At 47.9% G+C, this 27,793-nt stretch overlaps 2 protein-coding genes across 2 annotated transcripts; one reads left to right on the plus strand and one right to left on the minus strand.

Moving 5' to 3' along the window:
* Positions 1 to 2,240: 2,240 nt before the first annotated feature.
* LOC146755955 (uncharacterized) lies at positions 2,241 to 4,320 on the minus strand. The gene is made up of 5 exons (XM_085525072.1): positions 3,754 to 4,320; positions 3,599 to 3,670; positions 3,416 to 3,487; positions 3,243 to 3,311; positions 2,241 to 3,134 (listed from the first exon to the last, which is right to left on the minus strand). The coding sequence occupies exons 1-5, from the start codon at positions 4,313 to 4,315 to the stop codon at positions 2,563 to 2,565; spliced, it is 1,347 nt and encodes a 448-aa protein (XP_085381198.1). The 5' UTR covers positions 4,316 to 4,320; the 3' UTR covers positions 2,241 to 2,562.
* Positions 4,321 to 4,525: 205 nt separating this feature from the next.
* On the plus strand, positions 4,526 to 27,448 carry LOC146755956 (obscurin-like protein 1). Its single transcript, XM_085525115.1, has 5 exons — positions 4,526 to 4,543; positions 4,640 to 4,742; positions 14,409 to 14,684; positions 16,075 to 16,297; positions 27,427 to 27,448. The coding sequence occupies exons 1-5, from the start codon at positions 4,526 to 4,528 to the stop codon at positions 27,446 to 27,448; spliced, it is 642 nt and encodes a 213-aa protein (XP_085381241.1).
* Positions 27,449 to 27,793: the final 345 nt, after the last annotated feature.

Here is a 27,793-nt window from a genome sequence, read left to right on the forward strand (position 1 = left end):
GGGCACCGGGTGCTCCTTCCCTGAGCCTGCCAGGAGGTAAGGCACCGTGAGGGTGGTTTGGGGGAGACCAAAAGACGTGGAGAGGACGTAGGTGGGACATGGAGGTGAGATAGATGGGGCATGAACTGGATCTAGAGAGAGGGGTGAGAAGGCAAGGTGGATATCCGACAGGTGGGGACAGGGGCCTGTACAGGTCAAGGGCCAAGTCCAGCTCTGCAAGCACAGCAACATGTCGGGGACGCCGGGCTGCGGCTGGGGATGGAGCAGAGCAAGATGGAGAAAGGGGGGAACATTCAGGGAGCGAAGAAATCTCCAAGTGGGGCTTTCTCCATAGCTCAGCCTGCAGCGCAGCCACACGACCTAGGCAGGCCTCAGACTGGGATCCTGCTGCTGGGTGCTGCAGGGTGCAGCCTGGCTCAGTCCTCTCTGCACCTGGGGACTGATGGCTGTGTCTGGGATGGCAGTGAGACTCCTCCACTCCAGGCTGAGCCACTCAGCTCTCCCAGAATTCCCGTCCATCCCCCTTTCTCATCCCTCCATTCCCACGCAGAACTGACTGAGGAGGGGAGGGATGGGTCCAATGGTGGTGGCAGATCTGGGACACTGCCCTTTCTGCTGCCCTTTCACATTGCCCTGAAGGTGGGCCCGGCAGCCTGGGGAGGTGGGCTTTGTAACTGAAGGAACGGCCGCAGGCAGGCAGAAATATGGCAAAGACATGTAATCATTGAACGTAGCAAACAGTCAAGAAATGACAGTATTCCCAACCATTTCCCATCCTAACAATTCTTTCTGATCCCACCCCCTAAAACTCCCACCCCCAATCAACTTCTCGCCCCCCCGCTCCCTCCCACCAATAGTTCCCTCCCTGTGCAAAAAAACCTCCCAGCCCCCTGTTGTAATACAAGAAGAAAGGCAGCAGCCATGGATCAAGAGAAGGACTTGACTGAGCAGCAGCTGTGGAGCAGGATAAACAGCAAACCATGTTGGTGGTGGATGCGACAGGCAGTGCCAACAGGCCGTCCCCTGCTTCAAAGTGCACCTTTCCTCTCTCACCCACCACACATTCTCTCCTGCATGCAGGGTCTGAGGGATTTCTTCCAGTTGTACTCCATATCCGCGTGGCCAGTGCGTGATACAGAGCCCAAGTGGAACACCTGCTTGGAAAATGAAATCAACTCTCCCATTCAGTTCTATGAGCGTGCGCCTTCCTCTCAAGTGATGCGTGGTCATATTTGAAAAATCCAAATTAGTTGGATATAAGAGAGGTAATAGCATCATAACCGAGCATTACAAATACATTCAATGATTATTCCCGCAGATTCCAGCACCATTGGTCACATCAGACCCCAATGGATTCACATCCAATCTATTAAATTAGTAGAAGCACACGATAACCTGGATAATGCCTAATAACTCTGGTTTCTGAGACAGTAGTTGGCAAACCTGAAGGCAAAAGGTCAGCGTGCTAGGACAAACAGCCAGACAGCAATATGGTTAAATATGGCTGCGTCCATCGACTGCCCGAAAAGCCATGCTTTTATAGCAGACAGATGAGGGCGTTTAAAAACCAAACACACTAATTGAAGGAAAGCTATTGCAATAACAACGCCTGGTCAAAGACCCCCCTTGAAAGCTGCGAGATACTCATTTTTTTCCTAGAAGTGTCCTTGGTTCTCATGCTGTTTCTCCCTCCACAGCTGCTGCTCTGTGAAGCCCTTCTCTTGATGCATGGCTGCTGCTCTGTAAAATTCTTCTGGTATTACAACGGCCCCCCAGATTCCCACCCCACCAGTAGCAGAGTACAGCCATTTCATTGCCCACCCCAAAAAGGTCCCACCGCCAATTCCCACGAATTCCCACCCCAAACTCCCGCCCCCCAACCACTCCCCTACCCCAAAAATTCCCCACCCCTGATTCCCACCCACCAGCCACCCCCAATTCCCACCCTAATATTGGCCACCCCAAGAATTCCCACCCCTTCCCCCCCCAACCATTTCCCACCCCCCACCCAGCATTTCCCATCCCGGAGCTTTGACAGTGCAACGCTTTGTCGGTCCATCAGCTTCAGAGCCCCGCAGTGCCCCAGTCCAAGATGCCGTTTGTGGACAGCCCAGTTTGGGAGGGGTAGGGCTGGGGCTGGTGCTGGTGCCCCTGGAACACTGCCGCTGCTCTCTGTGTGTGGTGGGGGCCGGCCAGGAGCCCAGGGCTACAGGGAAGCGCCTTGGTCGGTTACGGCCACGTCTCCTGCTCCATCAAGTGGGCCGGTTTCTTGGTCCGCTCCCGCTGGAGCCGCTGTTGGGGTGTGATGGGCACCGAGTCCTCCTGCCGGCCGCCGTGCTGACACAGGCAGCTCCGCCTGGCGCCGGTGTTTGTGGCCTGGAACATGCTGGCAGCGCGGTGGCTTCCTGGTTGTGGCGGGGACACTGGCTGCCAGTGTGCTGCTTGTGCCCGCTGCTCTGGCCTCTTGTGGTTGGTGCAGGTGGGTGCTGGGCACTTGGCCGGCTGGCTGCTGTCCCCGTGCTGCTTGTCTGCCATTTGGCAGGAGATGCAGCCGGGTGGCAGTCAAAGGCGGCTGAGCAGCACCCGGGGCTGCCTCCGCCGTGCCTCCTCCATCAGGTGTGCAGTGCAGGGCGACGGAGGTGCGGGGGCAGCCAGGGGGGTGGGCAGTGCCAGGCGGGTGAGAAGCACTCGGGGCTGCCTTCGCTGTGCCTCCTCCATGAGCTGTCCAGTTTGCATCAGAGGAGGCACGGGGTGCTTGGCCGGCTGGCTGCTGTCCCCGTGCTGCTTGTCCTTGTCTGCCAGCCGGCAGGAGATGCACCCGGGTGGCAGTGCCAGGCGTCTGAGATGCACCCGGGGCTGCCTCCGCCGCGCCTCTTCCATCAGATTTGCGGTGCGGGGCGACGGAGGTGCGGGGGCAGCCAGGGGGGTCGGCTCAGGCAGCTCAGGGGATGCTGGCTGCCGCCAGAGCGGGTTTGCGAGGAGCCCTGATTCAGGATTGGGCTCTTTGCTGAGCTCCCTGCTGGCTCCCAGGGAATCAGGGTGCTCTGTGTTGTTCTCGTTCTCTTTGGTCCCCTCTCTTGTGACTGCAGGCAGGCCCTGGCTGTGCTGGGGGACCTCCAGAGCACTCGTCGCTTCTGAAAAAGCAAGAGCATCACCCAGAGCAGAAGGATGATGGCAGCCTTCCCACACCTGCTGGGTGCAGACAGCCACCCGTCAATCACCTCTGTAAGCCACAAACTCACCAAGAATGCAGGTGAGGAAACGTTCCATTTCCATGTCGTCCTCACATCTGTTGCTGCTGGGTGTCTCTTCTGGAAAAGGAAGGAAGAAAATCCCCAGTGGGGCAGTTCCAGCTTTCCCACTCGGCCACTCGGTGCAGACGCCCCCTCAGCAGCTCTGCTGCCCCCAAACTCACTCTGGCTGATCCACGTCAGCAGCTGGTCAAAGTCTGTGCTGTCGTCCAGGATGGCCGTCTCGGATGTGACTTCTGGGGAAGGAAGAAAATCCATTGCCCAGTGGGGCAATGCTGGCAGCTCTCCCACAGCTGGGAGCACTGGGTACCACCAAGCCTGGCCAGCTCTGATGCCAACAAACTCACCGTGGTCGATCCATGCCAGCAGATGATCCATGTCTGCTGTGTCCTGCAGGGTGCCTGCGCTTGTTGTCCCTGCTGGAAAAGCCAGAAGATCCCCAGTGGGGCAATGCCGGCAGCTTTCCACAGCCAGCCGCCCGCTCTGCAGCCCCTGAACTCACGGCCTGATTGCGGCGTGGCAGCGCTGCAGGTGAGCAGAGCCGTGTCAGGATGGGGGCAGCCATGGGTGGGCGCTGGGTGCCCCTGGTCCTCCATGAGCAGCACGGCGTCTTGCAAAGGTTCCATGGGCGGCTCCCAGCTGGCGGGCAGGGTGCAGGGCACGGGGAGCACGTGCTGCTGCAGTGCCGGTACCTGCAAAAGAAGTGGCGGGGGGCCGGGGCGGCCGGGGGCCTGCGGCAGGCAGGTGCCTGCGGGCTGCGGGGGCTCTGCATGGGGCACGGCCCCAGGCCACAGCCCCATGCGCTGCTGGGGCAGCAGCGTCCCTGCCAGCAGGGGATGTCCCCAGCAGTGACCAGGGGCAGCGGGGGGAGCCATCGGTGGGTGCAGCCCCCCAGGCAGCAGCTGCAGCAGCGGTGAGTGCAGCCCCGCAGTTAGGGGCAGCCCCCCAGGTGGGAGCTGCTGTGCTGCCTGTCCCCAGACACCTGGTACCCCAGGCCAGACAGAGGCCTGAGGCACCAGGTGGGTGGCACTGGGGACAGGGAGGGGTTGGGGTGGTACCGGCATCGGTCCGCGGATTCAGCAGGATTGCCCACCATTTTGCTTGTACTCTTATGCAGAAAAATACAACATAAGAATTCTTCAGTTTGGGAATATATGAAGCAAGCCTTTAGACAGCTTCTGAATTGATTCCCATAGATTGTGTAAAACTAGTTTGTTTTGGCTGTGAATGTTTTGTTGCAGTAAGGGTTTGAGACACATAAGAGCTTTGTAAAAATGGGCTTTATGTTTCTGGTAGAGCATTTCTAAATAGGAGCGAGGTTAGAGGTTTATAAGATCATCAAGTTGAAAGCTGAAATAGCTTTGTGAATATATGTGAATATATTACAGCTACCACTGAACTCTGAAGTTTATGGACTCCTGACTCTTCTTATGGACTGGATCTCAGACGAGCACCTTAGCATACTCAAAAGACAAGAAGAAAGACAGGATAGTGTGTAGCCTTAGTCCAGTGGAAGAACCAACATCCAGGATAAGTGTTTGAAGGTAAAGGGACTTGGAATTGCTCTGGTTCATATGTTTTCAGATTCATGTATAGATTGACTGATTTTATTTTGAGAGTAGAACAAGACAGCCTGTTTTGCAAAGACTTTGGATATAGTAATGAGCTCAGAACAACAGTTACCAAGTTGGTATTAATCCCAGCAGACAGGTGCAATGGCTAATTTGTCATTTATAAAACAGAGCCATTGTTTTGAAGAAGTGTCATGTTCAGTGTCAACTTGAGAGTTTCAGCCTGTCTTTTATTATTGCTGCTGGTGATTTATCTTGTATTTTATGTGTAATACTGTATCTTTGTTTTTCCTACAGAGATGCACACTCCTCATTTAAAATGTTTTAATGTCTATGTCAGATATTGAAATTTCAGTTAATGACTTATAACAGATGATACAATGCTATACTGAAAGCCCTCCCTTCCATCTCTCTGGGGGTACCAAGGCTTGGAAATCAGTGCGGTGTTCGGGAGTTTTACTGCTTTCCTTCATTCTGTGAAGGGTTTGTAGGCCCTGGTGTTGGCCTCAACACAATGTATCTCTGCATTGCATGGAAACCTGTGTAAAACATCAAACCTGTCTAAGGAGGTAATCAGTTACCTCTACAGGACCTGACCAATGAGTGTTTGCACATGCGATCTGATAACTCCAAAAGTAATCTGAGATTTTGGCTTTGCGTACAAGCTCTGTAAACAAGGCCGTGTCACCTGGGAAGAATACAGGGATGCCGTCCGGACTTGCAGACGTGGGATCAGGGAAGCCAAGGCGCAGGCAGAACTGAACTTGGTGAGGGACGTGAAAAACAATAAGAAAACCTTCTACAGGTACATTGGCCAGAAGAGACAGGCCAAAATGGGCGTACCTACTTTGGTTAATTTAAAAGGAGAACTGGCTTCAACAGATGAAGAGAAAGCTGAGGTGCTGAATGAGTTCTTCACCTCGGTCTTCACTGGTTGCCAGGATTCTAGTCTTTTTCATGTCCCTAAGCCCTGCATCCCCAAACCTCAATGTGGGGACCAAGGAGGTAAATCCCTCCCCACTGTAAGGGTAGAGCAAGTCCGAGAGTGCCTCCTTAGACTGAATGAGTACAAGCCTATGGGGCCAGATGGCGTGCATCCCAGGGTCCTGAAGGAGCTGGCTGAGGTGGTTGCTGAGCCGCTCTCCATCATATTTGAGAAGTCGTGGCTGTCAGGTGAGGTCCCGGATGATTGGAGGAAGGGTCACGTCACTCCCATTTACAAGAAGGGGAGCAGGGAGGACCCGGGTAACTACAGGCCGGTGACTCTCACCTCCGTGCCTGGGAAGATGGTGGAACAGGTCCTCCTGGACAACATGCTTGATCACATAAAGAGCGAGCATGTGATCCGAGACAGCCAGCACGGCTTCACCAGGGGAAGGTCATGCTTAACTAATCTTGTGGCCTTCTATGATGGAGTGACGGTGTTGGTGGACGAAGGGAGGGCGACCGATGTCATTTACCTGGACCTGAGCAAGGCCTCTGACATGGTCCCCCACCACATCCTCATCTCCAAATTGGAGGGAAGTGGATTTGATGGGTGGACAACTCGATGGATAAGCAATTGGTTGAAAGGCCGCAGACAGAGGGTGGTGGTCAATGGCTCTATGTCCAGGTGGAGGCCGGTAACGAGCGGCGTCCCTCAAGGGTCTGTCTTGGGACCGGTGCTCTTTAACATCTTTATTAATGACATCGATGAGGGAATGGAGTGCACCCTCAGCAAGTTTGCTGATGACACCAAGCTGAGTGGTGCAGTCGATACGGTGGAGGGAACGGATGCCATTCAGAGAGACCTCGACAGGCTGGAAAGCTGGGCTCGGGTGAACCTAATGAGGTTCAACACGGCAAAGTGCAAGGTTTTGCACTTGGGCCGGAAGAACCCCAGGCACCTGTACAGGCTGGGAGGAGTTGTCCTTGAGAGCAGCTCGGCTGAAAAAGACCTAGGGGTCCTGATAGATGAGAAACCTAACATGAGCCAGCAGGGCGCTCTGGCAGCTCGGAAAGCAAAAGGGATCCTGGGCTCCATCAGGAGAGGGGTGGTCAGCAGGGATAGGGAGGTGATCGTCCCTCTCTACTCTGCTCTTGTGAGGCCCCATCTGGAGTACTGTGTCCAGGTGTGGAGCCCTCAGTACAAGAAAGACATGGAGATTTTGGAAAGGGTCCAGAGGAGGGCCACGAAGATGATCAGGGGGCTGGAGCACCTCCCCTATGAGGACAGGCTGAGAGAGTTGGGTTTGTTCAGCCTGGAGAAGAGAAGGTTGCGGGGTGACCTCATTGCAGCCTTTCAATACCTGAAGGGAACTTACTCCCAGGAGGGGAGTAAACTCTTGGAAAGGGCTGACAATAGCAGGACTAGGGGAAATGGTTTTAAGTTGAAGGAGGGAAGATTTAGGTCGGATGTTAGGGGGAAGTTCTTCACTAGGAGAATGGTTAGGCCCTGGAACAGGCTGCCCAGGGAGGTTGTTTGATGTTTTACACAGGGTTAGTGATTTGTCCACACCAGGAGGTGATTAGAAAACAATTTGTAAGCTACAAAGCTGCTTGCTGGAAAGGAAAAGAAAATGAAACTACAAGAATAAGGGAAAACATTTCTTCCTGAAAATAGGAAGAATAATGGACCTGCCATGAAATTTGGGTGAAGCTGCCTGATTTTATGAAGCTATTCACATTAATTTCTTGGTGCTGTGTTTCCCAAATGAGTGGTTTCTGGCTCTGCTGCAGCACCAGTCTGCATGTGAACATCAACTCTATTCACCATCTGGGAAGATTAGGACTTCCCTTCTCCCACCAGCACCACTGAATTACAGTTACTCAGTGGTTAAACAAAGGAATCCTTAAAGAAGGGTTTACAGCTGTCCTGTTATCTGAAGTGCTTGGGGCATTCTGATGCTATTAACCTCTATGTATTAACAAGTTAAAAATTAAAGGTAGGCATCTGATTGTTGTGACAGTTTCTAAGTGATTTGGAAAGCTGTACCACCCAACCACTCCTTCTATTTGATGGAGGTGACAAAGCTCAGTTTAATTTCTGACTGCTGTTTAAATCCTGAAGCTCGAGCTGGTTCCTGGAGCAGAAAAAGCTCGGAAGCTGTCCCTCCTACAAGCAGGCACCTCTGAGCAAAATATGACATCTCGATTTCTGATGGTAAGGTCAGGAGATCTGATTCCAGCGTCTCGCTTTCGGCTTCATGCCATGTTAGTGGGGCCTTTGGCATCTAGCACTGACCAACAGCAACTGACAGGCTGGTAACAGTGCACCCCAAAGCAGTTATGTGTCTGTTTATGTTATGAGGGAAAATTGTATCGCATTGAGATTTCCTATTTTTACTCTTTGCAGATCTAACTAGCTGCTGGAAGAATCCTGTATGCCATGTTCACACCGTTTTCAATCAGCTGGATGAGTCTGTTGTTGGCATTTTAATGCCATTGACCAGGCAGGCAATATGTATGGAGTATTTGGCTCTCTCTACAGTCATGAATATTTGAGTATCTTCAACATGTGGCTCATTGCTTCCATTTCAGGCTGCCCAGAGAAGCTGTGGGTGCCTGTTCTTGGTGTTGAAGGCGAGGTTGGATGGGTGATGGGCAGCCTGAGCTGGTTAGTGGGCAGCCAGCCCATGGCAGGGTGTTTAGAACTTAATGATCTTGAAGGTTTCTTCCAACCCAAGCCCTCCCATGATCCTATGATTCTGTGATTTCATTCAGGTTTATTAAGATTAGATGAGTTCTCCTGAATGTGCTGTTCTCCATATGATTATAATTGGAGTCTAGACGGGTGACTTAAACCAGACACCAAACTTTCTGATGGCCAAAATTAAATGAAATCAATCCTTTACTGTGTCAGTAGTCTGTAACTAGAGCCCATCAGGTAATTCCCAGCCTCCTGCCTGTATCAGTGGCTGCACATAGTGAAAAGTCTGATGGGATTTTAACCTCTAAAATGTTCCAAAGCAACCAGAGGGTGAATATATTCACTATGCAAATACCTGCAGGAATAAGCTTGTCATGTATGTCCTCAGGTACCACAGTAGTTAATGGTGGGACTCAGTAGGTCATGCTGAAAGTTGAGTCTGCTGATCTTGAAGGTCTTTGTAGGTCTTTTCCAGCCTACATGACCTTATGCTAATATTTCTGAAATTTATTTCTGTTCAGCTCCCAGAAAACCTCCCACCCAGCCCCCAGCTGACCCCGTGGTGAAAAATAAAACAGAAACCTCAGTGACGCTGGCATGGTCCCCTCCGAAGATGCACCGCCCCATTCCAGTCGATGGCTACATTGTGGAACGCAAGAAACTAACTGGCTTCACCTGGGTGAGGTGCCACGAGTCTCATGTCCCCGTCCCAGAGTTCACGGTGAGCAATCTGTCTGAAGAGGCTGATGATCAGTTCCGAGTGTCTGCAGTCAATGCGCATGGACAGAGCCCGTCTCTGGAATTCCCAGGGAGCGTGCACCTTGGTCAGCTCAAAAACCCCAATGGAAATAGGTCAATGTGTGCTGAGCAGCTGTGTTGGTTCCCTAAAGATGTTTCCTTTGACTTTAAGGATAGTAGTGCATTAACACACCAAAGGCTTTCCTTTATTCCTAATTCTCCTATCTCATATCAACCTCCAGCTACCACTAAAGTGATACGAGTTATGTTTCTGTGACAGAGACATGAATATCCTTATCTTTTGATATCTCACATGTGCAAGAGGCAGAACTTTCTGTAACAGATCTTAAGCACAGAAGTGCTTCTTCCAGCATTCATGCAAAGGGAGAAGTAGAAATGTACCTATGATTTAATCTTCCATCTCTAAATGAGATACCAGACTTGCATCTAAAGAGCATTAAGACATTCATGTTCTTCCTCAGACCCAGTCCTGGCTGTGAAATCCCCCCTAACAACTGGTGAAGCTGTACCTGGAGTGGATGCCATGTTTACTATTGACCTTACAACAACGTGTTGCGGCACTTGGTACCTCAGTGGTAAAGTCTTACAGGAAAGCGAGACCTGCATCATCAAGAGAACCCAAACTACTCACAGCCTAATCGTAAAGAACGTCCCCAAGAACGATGATGGAGCAGAAGTGAAATTTGTTGCCGAAAATGTTGATGTCAGCACCAAGATGAGAGTGAGAGGTATTTGCTTTGATCCTTCTCCTTTCCTCTTACAGTCAATGCATAGTTGCTGTGATCTGATGATTAGAACTGGGGCTGCAGGCATTCACTGACTGTACCAAATACCTGAAATTGGACTGACGTGAGTAATGACCTAAACATGATAGCACGGAGTGTAGGGTAAGCCAATCTACCCAGCTGCTTGGTATCTGAACCAGATTGCTTCAGGAATCTGATTAGCAGGAATCTGAAATTAGCAGAACTTTTTCAGAGACCTTGCAGCAAACATTGACCACGTTAGCCTGATATCAATTGAAATAACGAGGCCTTTGCTCCTGACAGGTGCTGCAGTGAGATTTACCAATAAGAGCAAAGATGTAGAAAAGATCTCCGCTCGGCTGCGTGAGGAAGCCAAACTGCAGGCTGAGCTTTCAGACACGGGCGCTACTGTGGAGTGGATGAAGGATGGGAAGGAGCTCAAGGCCAGTGAAAAATAGGAACTGCACGTTGTGGGGAAGAAACACACCCTGAAAATTCACAGCGTCTCAATGGATGATGCTGGAAGTTGTCAGTGCATCTCTGAGGGGGATAAAATGCTCTATCAGCTTTCACTGAAAGGTATGTGACAGTCTGGGCTGTCCTGTTCCTGCCCAGGGCCAGCAGACTGCATTCACCTGACTCCCCGACAGTCCAGCTGTTGTCAGACAGCATCTGGGGTGTTTTCAGTGGCTGTTTTGACTTGAACTGGCCAGTCTGCTTTGTAGAGCCATTTGATTTCTGTGTTCTGTCCTGTGATTCGTCCTTAAAATGAATATAGAGGAAATCTAGGGAAAGATAGGAAAAAGAGCATCCCAGCCTTCCTGCTCTTTTCTCAGGGTGGCCACGAGAGATGATGTCAACAGCTCTTTTTGTAGCAGTGATCCCAAACGTAGAAGAGACCTGTGAAGAGTCACAGGGATGTTTACTTAGCTGTCATTCCATGGTGGGCTTTTTCTTACACAGATGTAGAGAGAAACTGAACTTTCCCACGCAGGGAAAGTCTGTTTTGCTTCAGGGTGTAGGTTTGATCTCTGAGATCCACACGCTGGGCCTTGATTGCAATAAATGAGAGCCCTTTGTTTGCTCCAGTGGAAGACTTTCCATTTCTGCAGTACCCTCTGCAGATGACACAAATGCAAATGCACCTTCTTCCCAGCAACAATTGCCTTTTTCTTTTTTACACTGAGTATGCATGAGGTTCTTCATCATATTCTGCTGGCTTGTCACCCTTGTTGGTCCATGGAGAAACAACAAAGCCCTAGAGTAGTGTATGCACTTTGGCATTGGAGAGCTTACTTAATTGCTTCTTCTCAAAGAACGAACTGCAGAGAGGCATGGAGACAGCTCCAAACAGAACTGAATAATGGGACTAAATTGATGGAGAGCAGAACTTCCTGCCAAGGCTTGTCAGCTAGTCTTAATTTTGCTTTTCTTCTCTCTCTTTGTCATGTTAGCATAATATTTCATACTGGCAGGTCTGCCCCCAGAATTAATTGAATTAGCTGGTGGACGTTTCCATGTGCTTTGCACTGTAATGTGACTATCAAATGAGTAATCAATGCTGTTATTTTAAAATCTGTGTTGGCAAGCTGTAAGACAAGCAACTGCTGTTGGTAGCTTGGTTACTGCAGAATCAGCTTTTGTGTATCTCATAGATAGGGAAGAGACCCTTAAGGGTCAGCTAGTTGGATTCCCCCACAATGAACAGGGGCACCGCAGCTCCATCAGGTGCTCTGAGCCCTGTCCAGCCTGACTTTGAACATCCTCAGGCTCACCAATCTTATACCCATGCCACACACTCGCAGTATTTCACCATTCAGCATCGCCACTTGTATCTTCTCTTGCTGTAAATCAGAGCGAGCTGGTAAATCATCTGCTGTGCGGGTCAGCTGTGTCTCTCCCATGGGCATCACGTGGCTGCTGGGAGGCTCTGAAGAGCTGCAGCCAGAGGTGTGTCACCCGCTGGGCCTCGTGCCCAAAGGAGCCCACAGGAAAGTGTTGTTGCAGTTTGTCATGCACTGCACTGCCATGAGACTTGACGTGCCAGACATCCTCTGACACGTGAGCTCCTGCATCCAGGCAGGACATCTGAGACGTCTCCTTCAGCCTGACGTGGCTGCAGTTTCACACTGGTTTTACTAAGGAAGGAGAAGGCACGTGGATGAAACTCTTTTCCTGCTCTTCCTGGCATTAGCTCATAGTACAAGTAAAGCACTGTCAGGTCAAGCCTGGAGGAGTAATGCTTGTCACTGACATGTTCCTGTTCAGGGTGGAGCTGGAGGGTAAAATAACACAAGAAATTGTCATTGAAATTCAATATCTGTGAAATTCAGCTGGCTGCATTCACAGAACCTGGCGTTAAGATGTGTTTTCTGGTGTGTATCTTGAGCCTCTTTTCCATAACCCAGTCCTCATTTATGAACTGAAGCTCTACTGAAAGCCTGTCGCTGTGTATGCTCATGCTGCAGTGCAGCACTTGTGACCTTTAACAGCACATTCACGTTCCTCTGATCACAGGATCCTTAAGGTTGATTAAGACCCTCTAGTCTGACTGCTCACCCATCACCACCATGATGCTCACCATCAGCTAGCTAAAAACTCAGCAGAGATGATAGATCAAGCACAACACTGGATTTGGGATGGCTAGAGAATCCTAAGATATTGAAGGATTGCTTGCAGGTGGTGTTGGCTCAGGTATTCACCCTGCATCCCACCTCCCGTTCTGTTGGGTTGAGAATCATGCATTCTGCAATTTCACTTTGTAATTCAAAGACCCTGGCTTTATCTGTTGAAAAACTGATCTAAAACAAGCCAAGAAGACTCCTTTGGAACTGGTTGATGCAGAACAAAGGCATCCCCAAAGGACAAGTTGAACTGTTTGATGAACATTATTGGATGAGAGCTAAGCTAAGAGCTGTCTGTGAGCATCAAATACAGAGGAAGCCTGCATGATTCCCTGAGAATGGATACCTCCTACTTTGGTGTAGGGTTAAGGGAACACTAGCAGTAACTCCTATCACAAAATGTCACATGGCTCAGACAAAAAAGCCATCAAGAGGGCTTAATTAATAGCACCAAATGGTCACAAGATGGTCTTAGGTCTGGGAAGTAATCTATCTACGTGATACTGATTGATGCTATTAGTTCTTAACAGCTTGACTCTAGAGGGACTGTTCTTCTTTGGTCACCTAGTTTTAAAAGAATACATGGCTCCTGTCTATTACAATTTTTAACGCATTATTTGTTCACTGATGCCATAAATGTGCCTGTCATAGCAATTGGCCTTGGTATATTCAGTGACTGAAAGCAACAGTTGTTGCTCTAAGAACTGCAATACTAAGCTAGGTCTGCCTGTAGCTGACAGCCATCAGCTTGCTCCTCAGGCAGGTTCTGTCTGGATGGAATGAAGGGCATGAAATACTGATGTGCTCATCAAACGCTGCTTGTTAGCTTAGAGACAAGGTGTTGAACAGGTTTGTTCATGTATTGCAAACACGTTACTTAGCTGCCTTCATTTTAGCTTCAGAAGAACATGTGCAGAATACAGAATTGATTAAAAGAAATAAGAACTGTCTGCATAGAACTTACTCTTTCCTTACACAGGAGAATCAAGCAGATGTTTGTATGTGAGTACCTCCAGAGGTGAAACTCGATCACCCAAATGTAATGAGCAGAGACATTACAATCAGTTCTAACTGTATCTTCATGCTGTGCTGAATAAGCCTGAGTCAGGATGTAAACCACTTTCTCTTTTTTTCTTCAGATGAAGCCATTAATCGATCCGACTTAGCAAGGTGATTAACTGAATCACCTTAACTGAAGTGTGTATGCTTAACTAATTACACTTGATATCTTTCTGATGCTAACTCTATTTGTTGACACAAATGGTAAGGTGGGCTTTAAACGCTTTCTTCTATATGTGTTAGGTATTAAGAGGAGATGACCTCAGCCAGTTCTCTGAAGAATCTGGGGTTGCTGAGAGTAGAAAACCATGATTTATGCATAAAACTGAGCTACAAAATGCAATGTAGGCCAAGTATTTATTCACCATATTAAGGGCTATATCATTGCCATTGGGTAGAGTCAAAAAATGGTTTTCTGCTCTGAATTTTCTATGGTTTCCTGATTTTGAGGTCTTCATAATTGAGCTGTATTTGGCTGATCTCCAGTGTAGAGTGGAGCAATATCAAAAAGACACACAGATGAAGATCTGTCATTGTCTTCATTCGAAGAAATCTGAAAATTAGGAGTCCCAGCTGATAGTAAATACTACCCAACGGGATGGGATGACCATAGGGACTGTGCTGAGATGCATTATAATGTGTGATAAACACTGTGAAGCAGTGTTGCTCCGGGAAATGGCCCAATACAACATAGAAGCAACTTTTAATGTCTTCCAGTCACAAGCTGTTCATATCTAATGTCTATTTTACCCAATGTTTTCCAATTCCAGAAGCAGAGGATGCCTTTATCAACAAGCAGAAAGTGCAGAAGGAGATGAAGGCTGCACCAACAGAAAATGCCACGCTGAGCTGCGAGGTGGCCCAGGAGAAGACGGAGGTGAAGTGGTACAAGGAGGGGAAACTGATCACCTCGAGCAAGAAGTTCAAGGTGGAGTCAGAGGGCAAACAGCGTCGGCTGGTGGTGAGCCAGGTGGAGAAGAAAGGTGCAGGGGAGTACAGCTGCGAGGCTGCTGGCCTGAAACTCATCTTCAGGATTGATGTAACGGGTGAGAGAAATTGTTTGAACTGTATTGTAACCCCCCAACAAAGAAGGAGGGGAAAGCTTGACACATTCCACCCCAGCATTCAGTGATGTAGACGGTGCTTAAGTTTTGTTTAATTCGTGTACTTTTCTGTTTGCCTTCTGAAGGTATGAACACAGAGGACATGGGTAGCCTCAGCTTAAGACAGGCTGGAAATAACTGGGGAGTTTCCCTGGGGATCTCAAGTAGATGCAATGATAGCAAAAAAGTCAATAATTACAGGGGAAATTAAAGAATATTAAAGATATCTTCAGGGCACAAGCACACCCCTGCAAATGCTTCTTCCTAAATAGTCTCAAAGACAGCATTTGGTCACAATGCTAGAAGGCAGCATTGGTGGTTTCCATTAAATTAAAGAAACCTGCAACCATGAAGGTTTTCCCGTATTTTCTTTTGTTTTCTTCTCTATAGCAGGTACAAAAGAAATGCTTAAAAATAGAAAGGCTTCAAGCTGGTGCTTTTCTTTCCAGAAATGGAGGAAGACAGGCGTTCTATTTATTAGGAGAGTCTGATGTGAAAGTGGAAAAAGGCTTTTTACCAGGGTCTATAGCAACATAAGAAGGGGCAATGGTTTCAAAAGTGAAGAGGGTAGACTCAGTTTGGACATGAGAAAAGTTCTTTATGATGAGGGTGGTGATACACTGGAACAGATTGTCCAGTGAAGGTTGTGGGTGACTCATCATTGGAGTGTCCAAGGCCAGGCTGGATGGGGACCCTGGGCAGCCTCATTTAGTGAATGATGTCCCTGACCATGGCAAGAGGTTGGACTGGATGATCTTTAAAGCTTCCTTCTATACCCAAACCGTTCTATGATTCCATAGAGGAAACCATTTTATTACTGCCTCTGAAAACTCAGGAGATATTAGAACTGTTTTCAGAAATAAGTAGGTGAGAAAAATACATTTCCTCACTATGACTTAATCACAAACAGAATTTAACCTTGACCCTCACCTGGCTTTTGCTGGCAAAGCAACTTACAGCTGTCAGCTTGTTTGGACAATGTAATGCCTGTCCCCTTGTATGAAACAGACTTTTCAATGACTGCGTATTCTGGTGTGCTGCTGGACAGTGGGGAAAGGGGTGTTTTTTTCTTTTTGAAGATTTTGGAACATGATACTGGTGGAAATGAAAACAAGTTTAGGGCTATCTAAGCTGTTTTGGTCTGGCAGGGAGGAAGTTCTTCACTGGCAATTGATATAGTTCAGATGTTGGCATTCAGTTCATAGCACTGTCAGGAAATGTGAGTGGGAAAGCTGTCCTCAACGGTACAGTCCAAAGACTAATATGGGCATTTGGGGAAGGCTGTGTAGAAAAGATTCATGTCTTATATGTGCCCATTTGCCTTCAATTCCAGAAGCAGAGGATGCCTTTATCAACAAGCAGAAGGTGCAGAAGGAGGTGAAGGCTGCACCAACAGAAAATGCCACGCTGAGCTGCGAGGTGGCCCAGGAGAAGACGGAGGTGAAGTGGTACAAGGAGGGGAAACTGATCACCTCGAGCAAGAAGTTCAAGGCTGAGTCAGAGGGCAAACAGCGTCGGCTGGTGGTGAGCCAGGTGGAGAAGAAAGATGCAGGGGAGTACAGCTGCGAGGCTGCTGGCCAGAAACTCACCTTCAAGATTCATGTCACAGGTAAGACAGGTGTTGTCTGAAATACAGCAGAGAACAGTAAAGTAAAATCTAGTTTCTATTATACAGTGATCCAGGTGCAGTAGTCTGTGCTGAGGTTTTTTCCCTATACTTGATTGCCTGGGTTTGTAGCAAGTATTTGGTTTCAGTATGGCACAAAGACCTGTTTCAGTCAGTCTGTAGAATAATAATTACTGATATATGTACAATGGAAGCAATATTCAAAATATTATTCAAATCTCTCCTGTGCCTGAGATCCCAAACTGTAATTCTTGTTCACCTAAACATTTGACTGAGGTAAGTATGTGCAGTGAGGCTGGAGTGCATGTTCTACGTGCAGCCTTTCATGGCAGGAGAAGCAGGAACTTCTCCTAGTAGTACACTGCCTTTTTACTATGCCTTTATGTTGGAGGCTGCATCTGGATAGGTGAGTCTGCTACTCACAGTAAGAGACCTGGTAGAGCTGACTATTCCCAGAGCTCAAAGTAAGATAGATATCTGCAAATCACACACAAAGAACAAAGGACTGCGTTGGTGAGCATATTTCCTTTGTGCCTTTGACAGTCACAGTTGTGGCAATGGTAGAGGCCATGAGGAGTCTGTTCAGGAAGCCAGGAGTACTGTTCTGTGTCATGAAAAGGCAGCCAGTGGTTTGACTATCACATGTTTATGTGTTTTGATGTTTCACAGTGGGTCTTAAGCAAAAGGAACTCAGGTTTTGGTTGCCTGCAGGTCAGATGTTCTTTTGGGTTAAATATGTTTGCATAGTGACTTGCAACCATGGGACTGGTGTTCAAGGACCCTCTTGGTTCCTTCAGTTCCTAGGTTCTTTCTTGCCTAGATTTGACACTTTGTTTCAACAGAAGAGCTCATATTCTCTAGTGAAGGCTATTAGTTTGGGCACAAGTGGTAACCTAAACCTGTTCCAACCTGCACATACAAACCTGCAAGATGGTCTCATTTCAGTCCTTCTGTTTTTCTTTTTTTCCCTCAGAGCCAAAACCTGTGTTTATAAACCAGGAGCAGGTGCAGAAAGAGGTGAGTGCTGCCCTGGCAGCAAGTGCCTCCCTCAGCTGTGAAGTAGCACAGGATCCAACCGAAGTAAAATGGTACAAGGATGGAAGACTGCTTGCCTCCTCCAGAAAGTTCAGACTGGAATCTGTGGACAAAACACGGCGTCTGGTTGTGGAGCAGCTGGAGAAGAAAGATGCTGGAGAATACATCTGCGAGGCTGCTGGCCAGAAGATGACCTTCAAGTTGGAAACAACTGGTGAGCATTCGCTTTGGGAGCACTAAGCAGCTGTTTATGTGGCTGAGAGGAAGACTGGCTGTCTTCTACTCTGTGGGCATGGAACAGCCACAATTCCCCCTGAGGGAATATTTGAATATTTGAATTCCTTTGGCTGTGTTAGAGCTCATCATGAGGTCAGCTGATGTTCTTTAAATGCTCGGAGTCTAGCAATGTGGGGAAGTGGACTACTATTTGCTGTTGAGCTTTAGGCTAACAAGCCTGATTTTAGAGGACCATGGACTTCCCCTTTCCCTTCCCCTCTCCTCCTCTTCTCCCTGGACTGATCCTGCATGGTTTGAGAATGATTTCAGATCAAGGTAAATGAGGAATCGCCGTGTGAAAACCTGTTGTTTTACTGCACTATAAGAGACACTTATTCAAAAGACAAGTGTGTGTTCCAAGGTTGAGACTGCAGGAGATCCTAGAAACAACTCAGCTGCTCAAACCTGTAGTCTGGCTGAATTTTTTATTGTCAGTTATGGTCAGGAGAAGATGCTTGAGTAAGACAAATAAAAGGTCATGGGTAAGTTGGTCCTTCTTGTGATATACTTCTAGGCTTTCATCAGGGAAAAGCTTAATTAGTCCAAATAATCATAGCAGAAAGCACACCAAGAACATGTGAGTGATATTTCAAATTTCTTGACGTGAAGGAAAATTTTACCTGGTTCTGCCATTCCCCAAATGTTTGTTTCCTTATGACAAGAAGAACTTTGCAAAAGTAACTTTTTTTTCAGTCTTGCGTGTAACACAAAAAGGGGTAAAATCTAGGAGGCCACCTGAAATGTTTTTTCCATCTGGAAGGATCCATTTAAGAGCACCCATGGACCTGGTTATGAGCAAGTTTTCTTCTTTGCAAAGGCTGTTGCTTAATTGGCAGATACTGTACCTGGGAGAGGAAGAGGGAAGTAACTTGTTTTGGAAGTCCTGATGCTATTCAAGCATTCAAGGCCAGGCTGGATGGGGGCTTTGTGCAATCTGGTGTAGAAGGAAGCATCCTTGCCGACAGCAGGGGGGTTGGAACTGGGTGATCTCAAAGGTCCCTTCCAACCTAAACCTTTCTCTGATTCCTTTGATGATTCTATTTCTCAGCTGCTGGTGTGAGATCTCCAACCTGTCCCCATTGTCTTTCAGTGTGGCAGATGAAGCTGGTGAAAGGTCTGCAGCCCCTGGAATTCCCTGAGAAGGGAACTGTCACCTTTTCGGTGGAGGTGTCCCATGAGGATGTGGAAGGGACTTGGCAGAAGGACGGCGTGCGGCTGAAGCCTGCACCAAATATCACGATGGGTGTCCAGGGGAAGAAACATTCCTTGACACTTTCTTCTGTGACTCTTGAAGATGCAGGACTCATTTCCTTTAAAGCAGAAGGCATGAATTCATCGGGGAGGCTGACTGTGACAGGTATTGGTTGGTGCAAGGTGTCATTATCTGCTCCTGTCCCAGATTACTTGAACAGCAGAACCAGCTTTCCTTCCAGCTGCAAAGAATGTTATGCACTGGGCCATTGCCACCAGAGTATCCCTCAAATAACAAGAGGATTGTTGGAACGTTATTGTCCCTAGCACAAGTAATGATAATGGGCTCAAAACAATAGTTTTTTTTGTTGTTAATGACAAGTTCTAGTAAGCATGGAGAGTAGGCACTGCCTTTCATTATTCCTTATGCCAGATGCTCCTAGAGACCTCATTCCCAACTAAATCCACATTCTTCTTTCTACTTCTCAGAATTGCCTGTGAAAATCAGCAAACCATTGGCAGACATTAGCGTCACTCAGAAGGACAGGGTCACATTTGAGTGTGAGCTGTCCAGGCCCAAGGTGGACATCGAGTGGTTCAAGGTATGGCATGTAATGGTATTTTCCTTTCTGACTTCTCTGGAAATGAATGAGAGCCTTTAATTTCACTTCCAAGGGATGCGAGTCTGAGCTTTTGCTTGATAGCTTTTGCATTGCTCTCTTTTCTTTATGCTCTTTTACTTGCCCAGATCAGCACTCTTTGTTATTATGTCCTGAGTTCATTTATCAAGTAGAAATGGAAGTTTGTTTTGGGTTTATTGTGAACTCCTGAGGTCTTGCTGCACAAAATGTTGTTGGTTGGAGTACAGTACAGTCTTGAGCTTCAACTCTAACACAGAAATTCTCAGCCAGGATTTTGTAGCCTTGTTGTGAACTGGGTTTTAGGGTGAAATGTGAGTTTTCTTTGCACCTGACAGTGTGAGAATTTGCTCTGGCCCTTTGTGTACCTCCGCGGTGCTCAGCTGTTCCTTCCCTTACTTGGGGATAACGTCATTTATTCAAGGTGATGTCCAAACGAGCTTGTTAACAGTCCTCCGCAGTGCTTTAAGCTGTCATAGGTCAGCCAGAATTTATGCAAGTTCTATAGCCATTCCTACATGTTGAAAACACTGCACTGTGCTTAAGCTTCAGCATATGTTCCAGTAAGCACAGTTCCATTAATTCTAGGGGAGTGGGTGAATTAAGCATAGATCTGAAGGTTCCCTTTGCTCAGTGCAGAGATGGAAGGACTAATGGAGATCTGACTTGATATTTTCCTTTCTAGGATGGGAAGGAGCTCCGTCAAAGTAAAAGAAGTGGGCATTACTTCCCAGGGAAATAAGAGAAGTCTGATTATTCACTAGTGAGAATATGAAAATCAGGGAACATGCACATGCCAAGCAGCTGAAGACAAGACATCAGCTATCCTAAAGGTTCATGGTATGTTTAACTGAAAGAGCAAATAAATCCTATTGTGGTATTTTGCACCACAGGAAGAAATGCTTCATGGGCAGTTTGGGCACTTCTTGGTTAGTCCTTTTGGATACCTTTCTCTTTCTTCTTTATGCTCAAGACAGATTTTCCCTCCATGTGTTGCATTGGTTAAACCCCAGTTTGTAGCTCATCACCAGGCTCTGAAGCATCAGACTGGTTACTGAACACACGGGTCTGCTGTGCCCTGGTAGATGCCACCTTCCCAAGGGACGTCTGAAAGGATGCTTTTTTTCTGATTTCCTACTAGATGCTGTCCTCATGTGGCCACTTGGGTTCAGTGTTAGCATGAACATGAACATGTGTCCTGTCCCATGACTTTGGTGAACTCTCATTTTCTCTCTCATTCTGCAACCAGGTTGGGTTGCTGTTTCAGTACTGGCTGTTTTATGCAGCCATTCCATTTGTTCTGGTTTAGGTTCTTTTTTTTTTTTTTTTCTTTTCTTTTTTTCAGACATCATTTCTATACAGTAGACAAAGCCAGCCTATTACATTTGATTTACAGTTTTTAGCTTTTGCTGGTAAGCATTTCAGCTCTCAGGCAGTTTTACCAACAGCTTTGAAGAGCTGAAATGAACCAGCCTGGACACGATGGTCTGTTTTTGTTGGTGTAATGAATTTATGACGTTAAACTGATTGACCCCATAAGGTTTTACAGTGTATGACTCACGTCTGGCAGAGCTATCACTGCAACGAGTTTATATATTTAGCATTTGGGGAGGCAAATGGTTGGGGATACTCTTTCATTTGCTTGCGTCTCAGAGTGAATCACTAGTATGTGAACCATCCTTCATCTCCTTTGTATTGCTTTTGTGTGTGTCTGTGTGTGGTTTCCCCTGTGAATTTCATTCTTTCCAGTTATATGGAAGTTCTCTTTTGAGCATTGAAATTAGATGTTCCATCATCAGTCATAATGGTAAAGCTGAGTTGCCACGTTATCTGTGTCCTTTCTGTCTGGCGTCTCAATAACTGCTGCCCCACCACAATATCTGCCTAATACTTCAGCTCCATGGATGCCTCCTTGTGCAAACTGAGAGCCTGTATTTGGTGTGCATAGATCTGGGCTTACATCTGTGCTGGTAAATGCACTAGTGCATGGGCTAAGCAGTCCTGCCTCCTGTGCTGTGGGCATTGAGATGGGGCTCCTACAAGCTGCCCATTGCAAGACATTTAGAAACTAATTGCTGCGGAGGTTTCCATCCTCTTTTCAGACTAACTAAAATTTGGTTAGTGGGATCAAAACAGAAGAGGCAGGGAGGGAGAGCTGACCAAGGACTACTGATGGAACAACTATGAATCCTTGGTTCCTCAGGATTCCCTGCATCAGCAGTTGGCAACAGGAGTAAGGGGGCTCAGGAGGACACTGTAGAGTAGTGTGAAAAATGAGCGAAGAGAGTTACTAATTGATGCCTCTTGGAAAGCAGTCCAAGAGTGGTCCTCTTCATAAACTCTCCTCTTGTGTGTGGTTTTATCTTTATGAGGTGTTCATAACAAGTGATGTGTAGATCTCCCTTATCTCATAATGTCTTTGCCTGCCTGCAGTGAATATGCAGGATACTGGATCATATACCAGCTTCTTTGAATTACTGCTCTTGTCAGGAGATAAAATCTGCCTATTCTTTGAACTAACACTGGCGAGGGTTAGTTATTCTGGCTACTGAGAGAATGACACAGCAGATTAAACTCTTTCTTTTCCTTCTTTGTCAAATGCCTTTTCATCCAACTGCGTGTCCCATAGATATTCAGAGCAGTGTTGGCTGAGGGAAGTGGAAATATTTATCTCCTGTGTGTATCTGCCACCCTATTTAGGCATGTCCCTCCTGGCAGAGTGCAGAGATTGGAGGAGTTGGATTAGGCAGTAGTTTCCCTATTGCTCACAGAACCACTTTTTCTGTGGTCTCCCAGCTACCCTGTGCCCAGTGGTCTATGCAAGATGGAGCGGAAAAGGCTCATTTTATGAACAAACAGGAACCTTTCTGGTCAGATTAATACCTGTGCTCTTTTAGAGAGATTTAGGTACTAGAGGTTTTATGTACTGGAATAGGCTCCTCAGAGAGGTGGTTGAATCGCCATCCCTGGTTGTGTTTAAGAGCCTTTTGGATGTGGTACTCAGGGATATGATTTAGTGTAGGGTTTTTAGAGTTAGGGTACTGGTTAGGCTGTGGTTGGACTTGATGATCTTCAATGTCTTTTCCAACCTGGGTAAATCTATGATTCTATGCAGGAACTCTTCTCCTGATGTTAATCCAAGTTGTATCCAGACCCTTCAGAAGGAAAAGGATATAGCAGCACAGAAATACGGTCTGATTCTGACATAAATAAGTGCAGACCTGGAGAGGTAAAAGGGATTGTGTGATGTTCAAGGGATTTTGAAGGAAAGATGTCCCCTAGGTAAGATTTGTGGCTGACATTCCCCATACATTGTTTGTGGGCACACAAGCTAAGGAGAAACTAGTGATGAGCATGCAGAGAAGCCAATGGTTCAGACAGGTTTGTAGTGACACGACATTGTAGAGTTCTGTCTCGTTCTCCTTGGCATAGTTTGGAAAATAAAGATGAGGTGATTGGTGGTAACCAGTATGGCTTCATCAAGGTCAAGCCATGCCTGACAAACTTGGTGGCCTTTCATGATGGAGTAACAGCATCAGTGGATAATGGGAGAGCAACTGACATCATCTACCTGGACTTGTGCAGAGCATTTGATCCCGTCCAGCATGACATCCTGGTCACCAAAGTGGAGAAAAATGGTTTTGATGGATGGACCAGTTGCAGGATAGGGAACTGTCTGGATGGTCACACTCAGAGAGCAGCAGTCAATAGCTCAGTCTCCAGGTGGAGGGTGGTGTTGGGACCGGTGTTATTTAACATTTTTGTAGGCAACATGGACAGTGGAATCAAATGCAGCCTCAGCAAGTTTGCAGATGACGCCATCTGCAAGTATTTGGATGTAACCAGCTGCAGTGAAGTGAGCGATTTCAGTGCCTATTTCTGATGGTGGCAATGAGTTCAGAAGTCACACTGAATTGATGGTACCTGTTTCCATTCTGACAAAGGTTGTAGTTGCAGCTGACTTCCCGAGGCTGCCATATGTGGTGGTGATGCAGCCTTGGGCTTGTGCGTTTGCATGACTCCCACCTTTCCTTTCTGTGTCTTGCAGGTCAGCTGGTGCTGGAAGCGGCCGGTATCTGAGTAGGAATGAAGGTGAGTGCAGGAGCAGCTGCTGAGGGGAGGAAGGAAGTCCATGCTAATGAGCTCTGAAGCATCTGCGGGTACAGTACCAGAGGAGGCAGCAGTGATGCAGGGGGCTCCCCAGCAGGAAGCTGGCTGATCCAAATGCTTGCTGAGAGCTTGAAAGCCCAAACCCTTATGATCTCTGTAAGGGTGGCTAATAAAAAGATGTTAACCAAGATGGTGGTAAATAGACAAAGGTTTTTAGCAAAGGAAAACTCACCAACGTTGATGCCTTGACCAGAAAGCTGAGGCAGTCTCAACTGGGGAGCAATGTCCAAGAGATGCTGCCTCAGTGGTGGTCAGCCCTTAAATGAGGTCTCAGAGGAGGTGGAGTCCAGGTCCACCCCTTCTGGGAGCACAGCTAGATTACTCTCACCTGTGCTCCCACAGCTGACCCAACACTTGCCTCAGCTGATTAATCAGAGGTTCAAGCTGATCTATGTCCATGTGGAGGCCAATAACAAGTGGTGTCATGCAGGAGTCTGTTTTGGGACCAGTGCTTTTTTACATGGTTATCAGTGACACCAATGATGCAATCGCGTGCACCCTCTGCTGTTTGCTGAGTGGTGCGGCTGACGCAGTGGAAGGAAGGGATGCCATTCAGAGGGAGCTCAACCGAGAGGTTGGCCTAGGTGAATCTAATGAGGTTCAACACAGCAAAGTGCAAGGTTTTGCACTTGGGCTGGAGGAATCCCAGGCATCTGTACAGCCTGGGAGGAGCAGTCCTTAAGAGAAGCCCCGCAGAGAAGGACCTGGGGGTCCTGGTGGATGAAAAACAGAACGTGAGCCATCAGCGTGCTCTTGCAGCTCAGAGAGCAAATGGTCCCCTGGGCTCCATCAGAAGAGGGGATGGCCAGCAGGGACAGGGAGGTGATTGATCTTCATGATCCTTGAGGTCCCTTCCAACCCGGGCCATTCTATGATTCTGTGATTACACTCGCTGTCAGAAATAACGGCAGCTGTACAGAAGCTGGATATATTTTGGGACAGTTCTTGTAACCAGCTGATTTTAAGACCTTGCCCGAGTCAAGAGTATTAATTGCATGTCAGAAGAATGCTGGGGAAGTGGTTATTGCTCATTCTTTTTCATTTGCTGATTCTTTCTCTAGGGTTCCTTTTCCAAAGGAGATTCTGGTGATGGAAGCAGTTGAAGAAAGAACCAAAGCAGCTCTTGCCAAGAGTGCAAGAGTTCCCCTGTGGAGAGAAGCAAAGAACTTGGGCTTCCTCTGGGATGCTCCCCACCATGTCTCAGGAAGGAGACAACTGCTGTTCCACTTTCTGCTCTGTGTGTGGAAAGGTACGTCTGGGTTTCTTCTGCTTGTTTATTCTTTCTTTTTCGGGCTTTGAAGGAGAAGGGGTGGAGCAAAGGGAGACCCACTGGTCATTTGTTACCTCAAGAACAGGATGGATTCTGCATTGACTGTGAAAAACCTGGGCTAGTAGCATGGGCATGTTTCAGGCTGGACTTTTCTTTTCCTTCTTGGTTTCCTTTTGGCTACAGGGAGACAGCTGTCTAAAGGTGTGTTTTCATACCCACTCTCCAAAACCATGTTTCATTGTTGCAGGTGGTTCAGTGTGCTCTTGCAGGGTAAATGCTGTAGTTTGCTGTAGAATCTGAATGGTTTCTGTTCCTAGGGGAGGACTGGGAGGAGGTAGTGAGAAGAGAATTCAATGCCTGAGGTGTATCTTAGTGAGAAATGTTGGCATGAGGTGCTGAAAGTCTTGAGCTGTCAAAGGCCAGTGAGGCTCAGACTCCTTAACCTGCTGGAGCAGGGTGGAAGCAAGGAGTGGGCACTGCCGTCCCACCAGCTGCACTTGGTTCTGGTCTGCCAGGTCTGTGCTGGCCTGGATTTCTTCTGAGAAGTTTGTTGGAGCTGCTTGGAGTAGTGAAGGGTGGGGAAGAAGTGCTGCTCAAGAGCTAAGGCTCTGCATGATCATCTTGGATGGTTTTAACCATGATATCTGAAGACATAGTTTCCATCAGAATGATCCCAACATTGTGCGAGTGTCTCAGATGTACGAGAGCACCCGCCTCCTCCAGCTGAGCCATAGGAAAGCTAACTGTGCCCAGTAATTTCAGCTTCCACAGATTGAATATGCTTCCAAGTGTTTTCCTTAGTGATCAATCATGTCCCAGCACTCTGAGATTCCATCTCTGGCACAGTCTGGAGCATCTCTACAATCCTTGGGTGCTGGAGGGCACGTGGTGAGTGCGTGGACAGGGTGGCACAAACGCGTGCGTGTGCTGAGGAGTTGGGTTGCACACAGGTGCACACAAAGGGGTGTTTGTGGAAGGTGTAGGCACGTACGTGTTCCCAGGGGTGGTTTGCGCACGTCTGTGAATGCAAAGGAGGGCACACGATGCAGTGCGTGCATGGGGGTGTGCAAAGCAGGGAGGGTGGTGAATGGGTGTGCGTGTGCACATGGATAGGGGAAGGCTGGGGTTACAGATTGACCTGTGCTGAGGTCAGTGGGGGCTCACGGTGTTGCTCAGTGAGTTGCTCAGATTTGTTCACACTGAGTGCTAACAGGAAACTCGCACACCCTTTTTGTTTCAGCTGTGCCAGCGCTGTGATCCCTTGCTGCTGGGATGGGGTGTTGGAAGGATGGTGTGAGTGCCGAGCTCCCATCTCTTGCAGGAATCAAGTGTAGAGCAAAAGGGATGTTTGGGCCAGGTGACTGTAAGAAGGCTGGCAGTTTTGGATGATGGCAGCTGATGGAAACAGGTGCTCTGGGGACCGTTCAGCTTTTAACAGAAGACAGGGGTCCTGCAGCAAGAACGACTAGGTTCTCAAATGGCTTCAGAAGTGCACACCGAGTACATCCCCGCAGACATTTACCGGTAGGCGGCTCTTGCAGAAGAAGATTCAAGCAGCCGAACCTTTTGCTCAGCTACAGCACACAAATGCTACAAAAGCAGGAACAGCCTGCAAGCTCTGGGTCTGTTTGTCTTGCACAGGCATGCACTAACTGCGTTTGATAGTACCCCCCATCCTTGATTTCCTTCCCTGCTTCTTGTCTGATGGCGCTGTTGAGCCAGGAACAAGCTGCCCAGTGTGGCAGAGCATGGTGCAGAGCTGTGCTGGGACCTCCTCCCCTTCCTCTGCTGCAGATCAGTGCCACACACGTGCCATCGGGATGCTCTGGCACGGGATGTGCCTCCAACCCAAAGCTCCTTCCCACCTCCCAAGGAAAAACAAAGCAACCCAAGCATCTCCAGCAAAGCTGCCCAGCAGACAGCAGGGAATGCAAACAGCTTCTGGCTGCTCCCCTGCACTCCCATCCTAAGTAAGAGACCCTACGAGGACTGGCTGGGAAATCAGTGCATGACACACGTGAGTGTGCACAGGATTGTGCAAAGCAGTGGGGTTCCACGAGTTTGTGTGTGTGTGTATCTCTGCTGTTATGAAAGCATGGGAAGACTTACTGAGTCCCAGATAATTACTTATCCTCAAATGATTTTTCCTGGCCAAATTTAGAGTCTCTCACAGGTAATCGAGACCAACAGGCTGTTGTTGCACAATCAATAGGCACAATCTAGATGATCAGCTGAGGAAAATAAAGCATCATGCCAAGGGTACTAGATAAGTGAGCAGCTTGAGATCTGCACATTTATGTGATACTCATGGTGTTAGACAATATTTGCCTAGAGAGGTCACATTGAATGAAAGCAAAATATAAGATGAATGAAAATATGCACAGGAGAAGAAGCCTCTGAGGCTTCTGAAGTGTTATGACCAGAAGACATAAACTCTGTTAAAGCAAACGTTTCTCTCTCTTTTTTGTGTTATTCCAGGGAGGCCTTTATTACCACCTGAACACATTCTGTGGAAGCCCAGCTTATGCAGCACCAGAGCTAATCCAGGGCAAAGCGTCTATTGGCTCAGAGGGATGTAGAGCGGTGTTTGTTTTCCCCTCTTTCCCTTCCCTCTCCACAGAGCATTTAAAGGCAGTGGAGCTCAGGTAGGCTCTCTTGGTTTCCCTTCTGAATTCTGCTAGGTTGCATTGCTTGGTAGCTCTCAGAAGCTGTCAGTGGCCACAGACTAGAAAAGTGCAATTGGTCTCAGTTCACAGCTGGCTGGTTTGTCTCTGGCTAATCCTGAACTGCCTCAAGCGACTGCTTTGGTGCTCTACAGAACAGCAACTTCAGAGATCTCTTTCTA

The sequence above is a fragment of the Coturnix japonica genome, chromosome 29 (assembly GCF_054131305.1).
Source record: "Coturnix japonica strain WE chromosome 29, WE-NBRP24, whole genome shotgun sequence".
Taxonomy (NCBI): domain Eukaryota; kingdom Metazoa; phylum Chordata; class Aves; order Galliformes; family Phasianidae; genus Coturnix; species Coturnix japonica.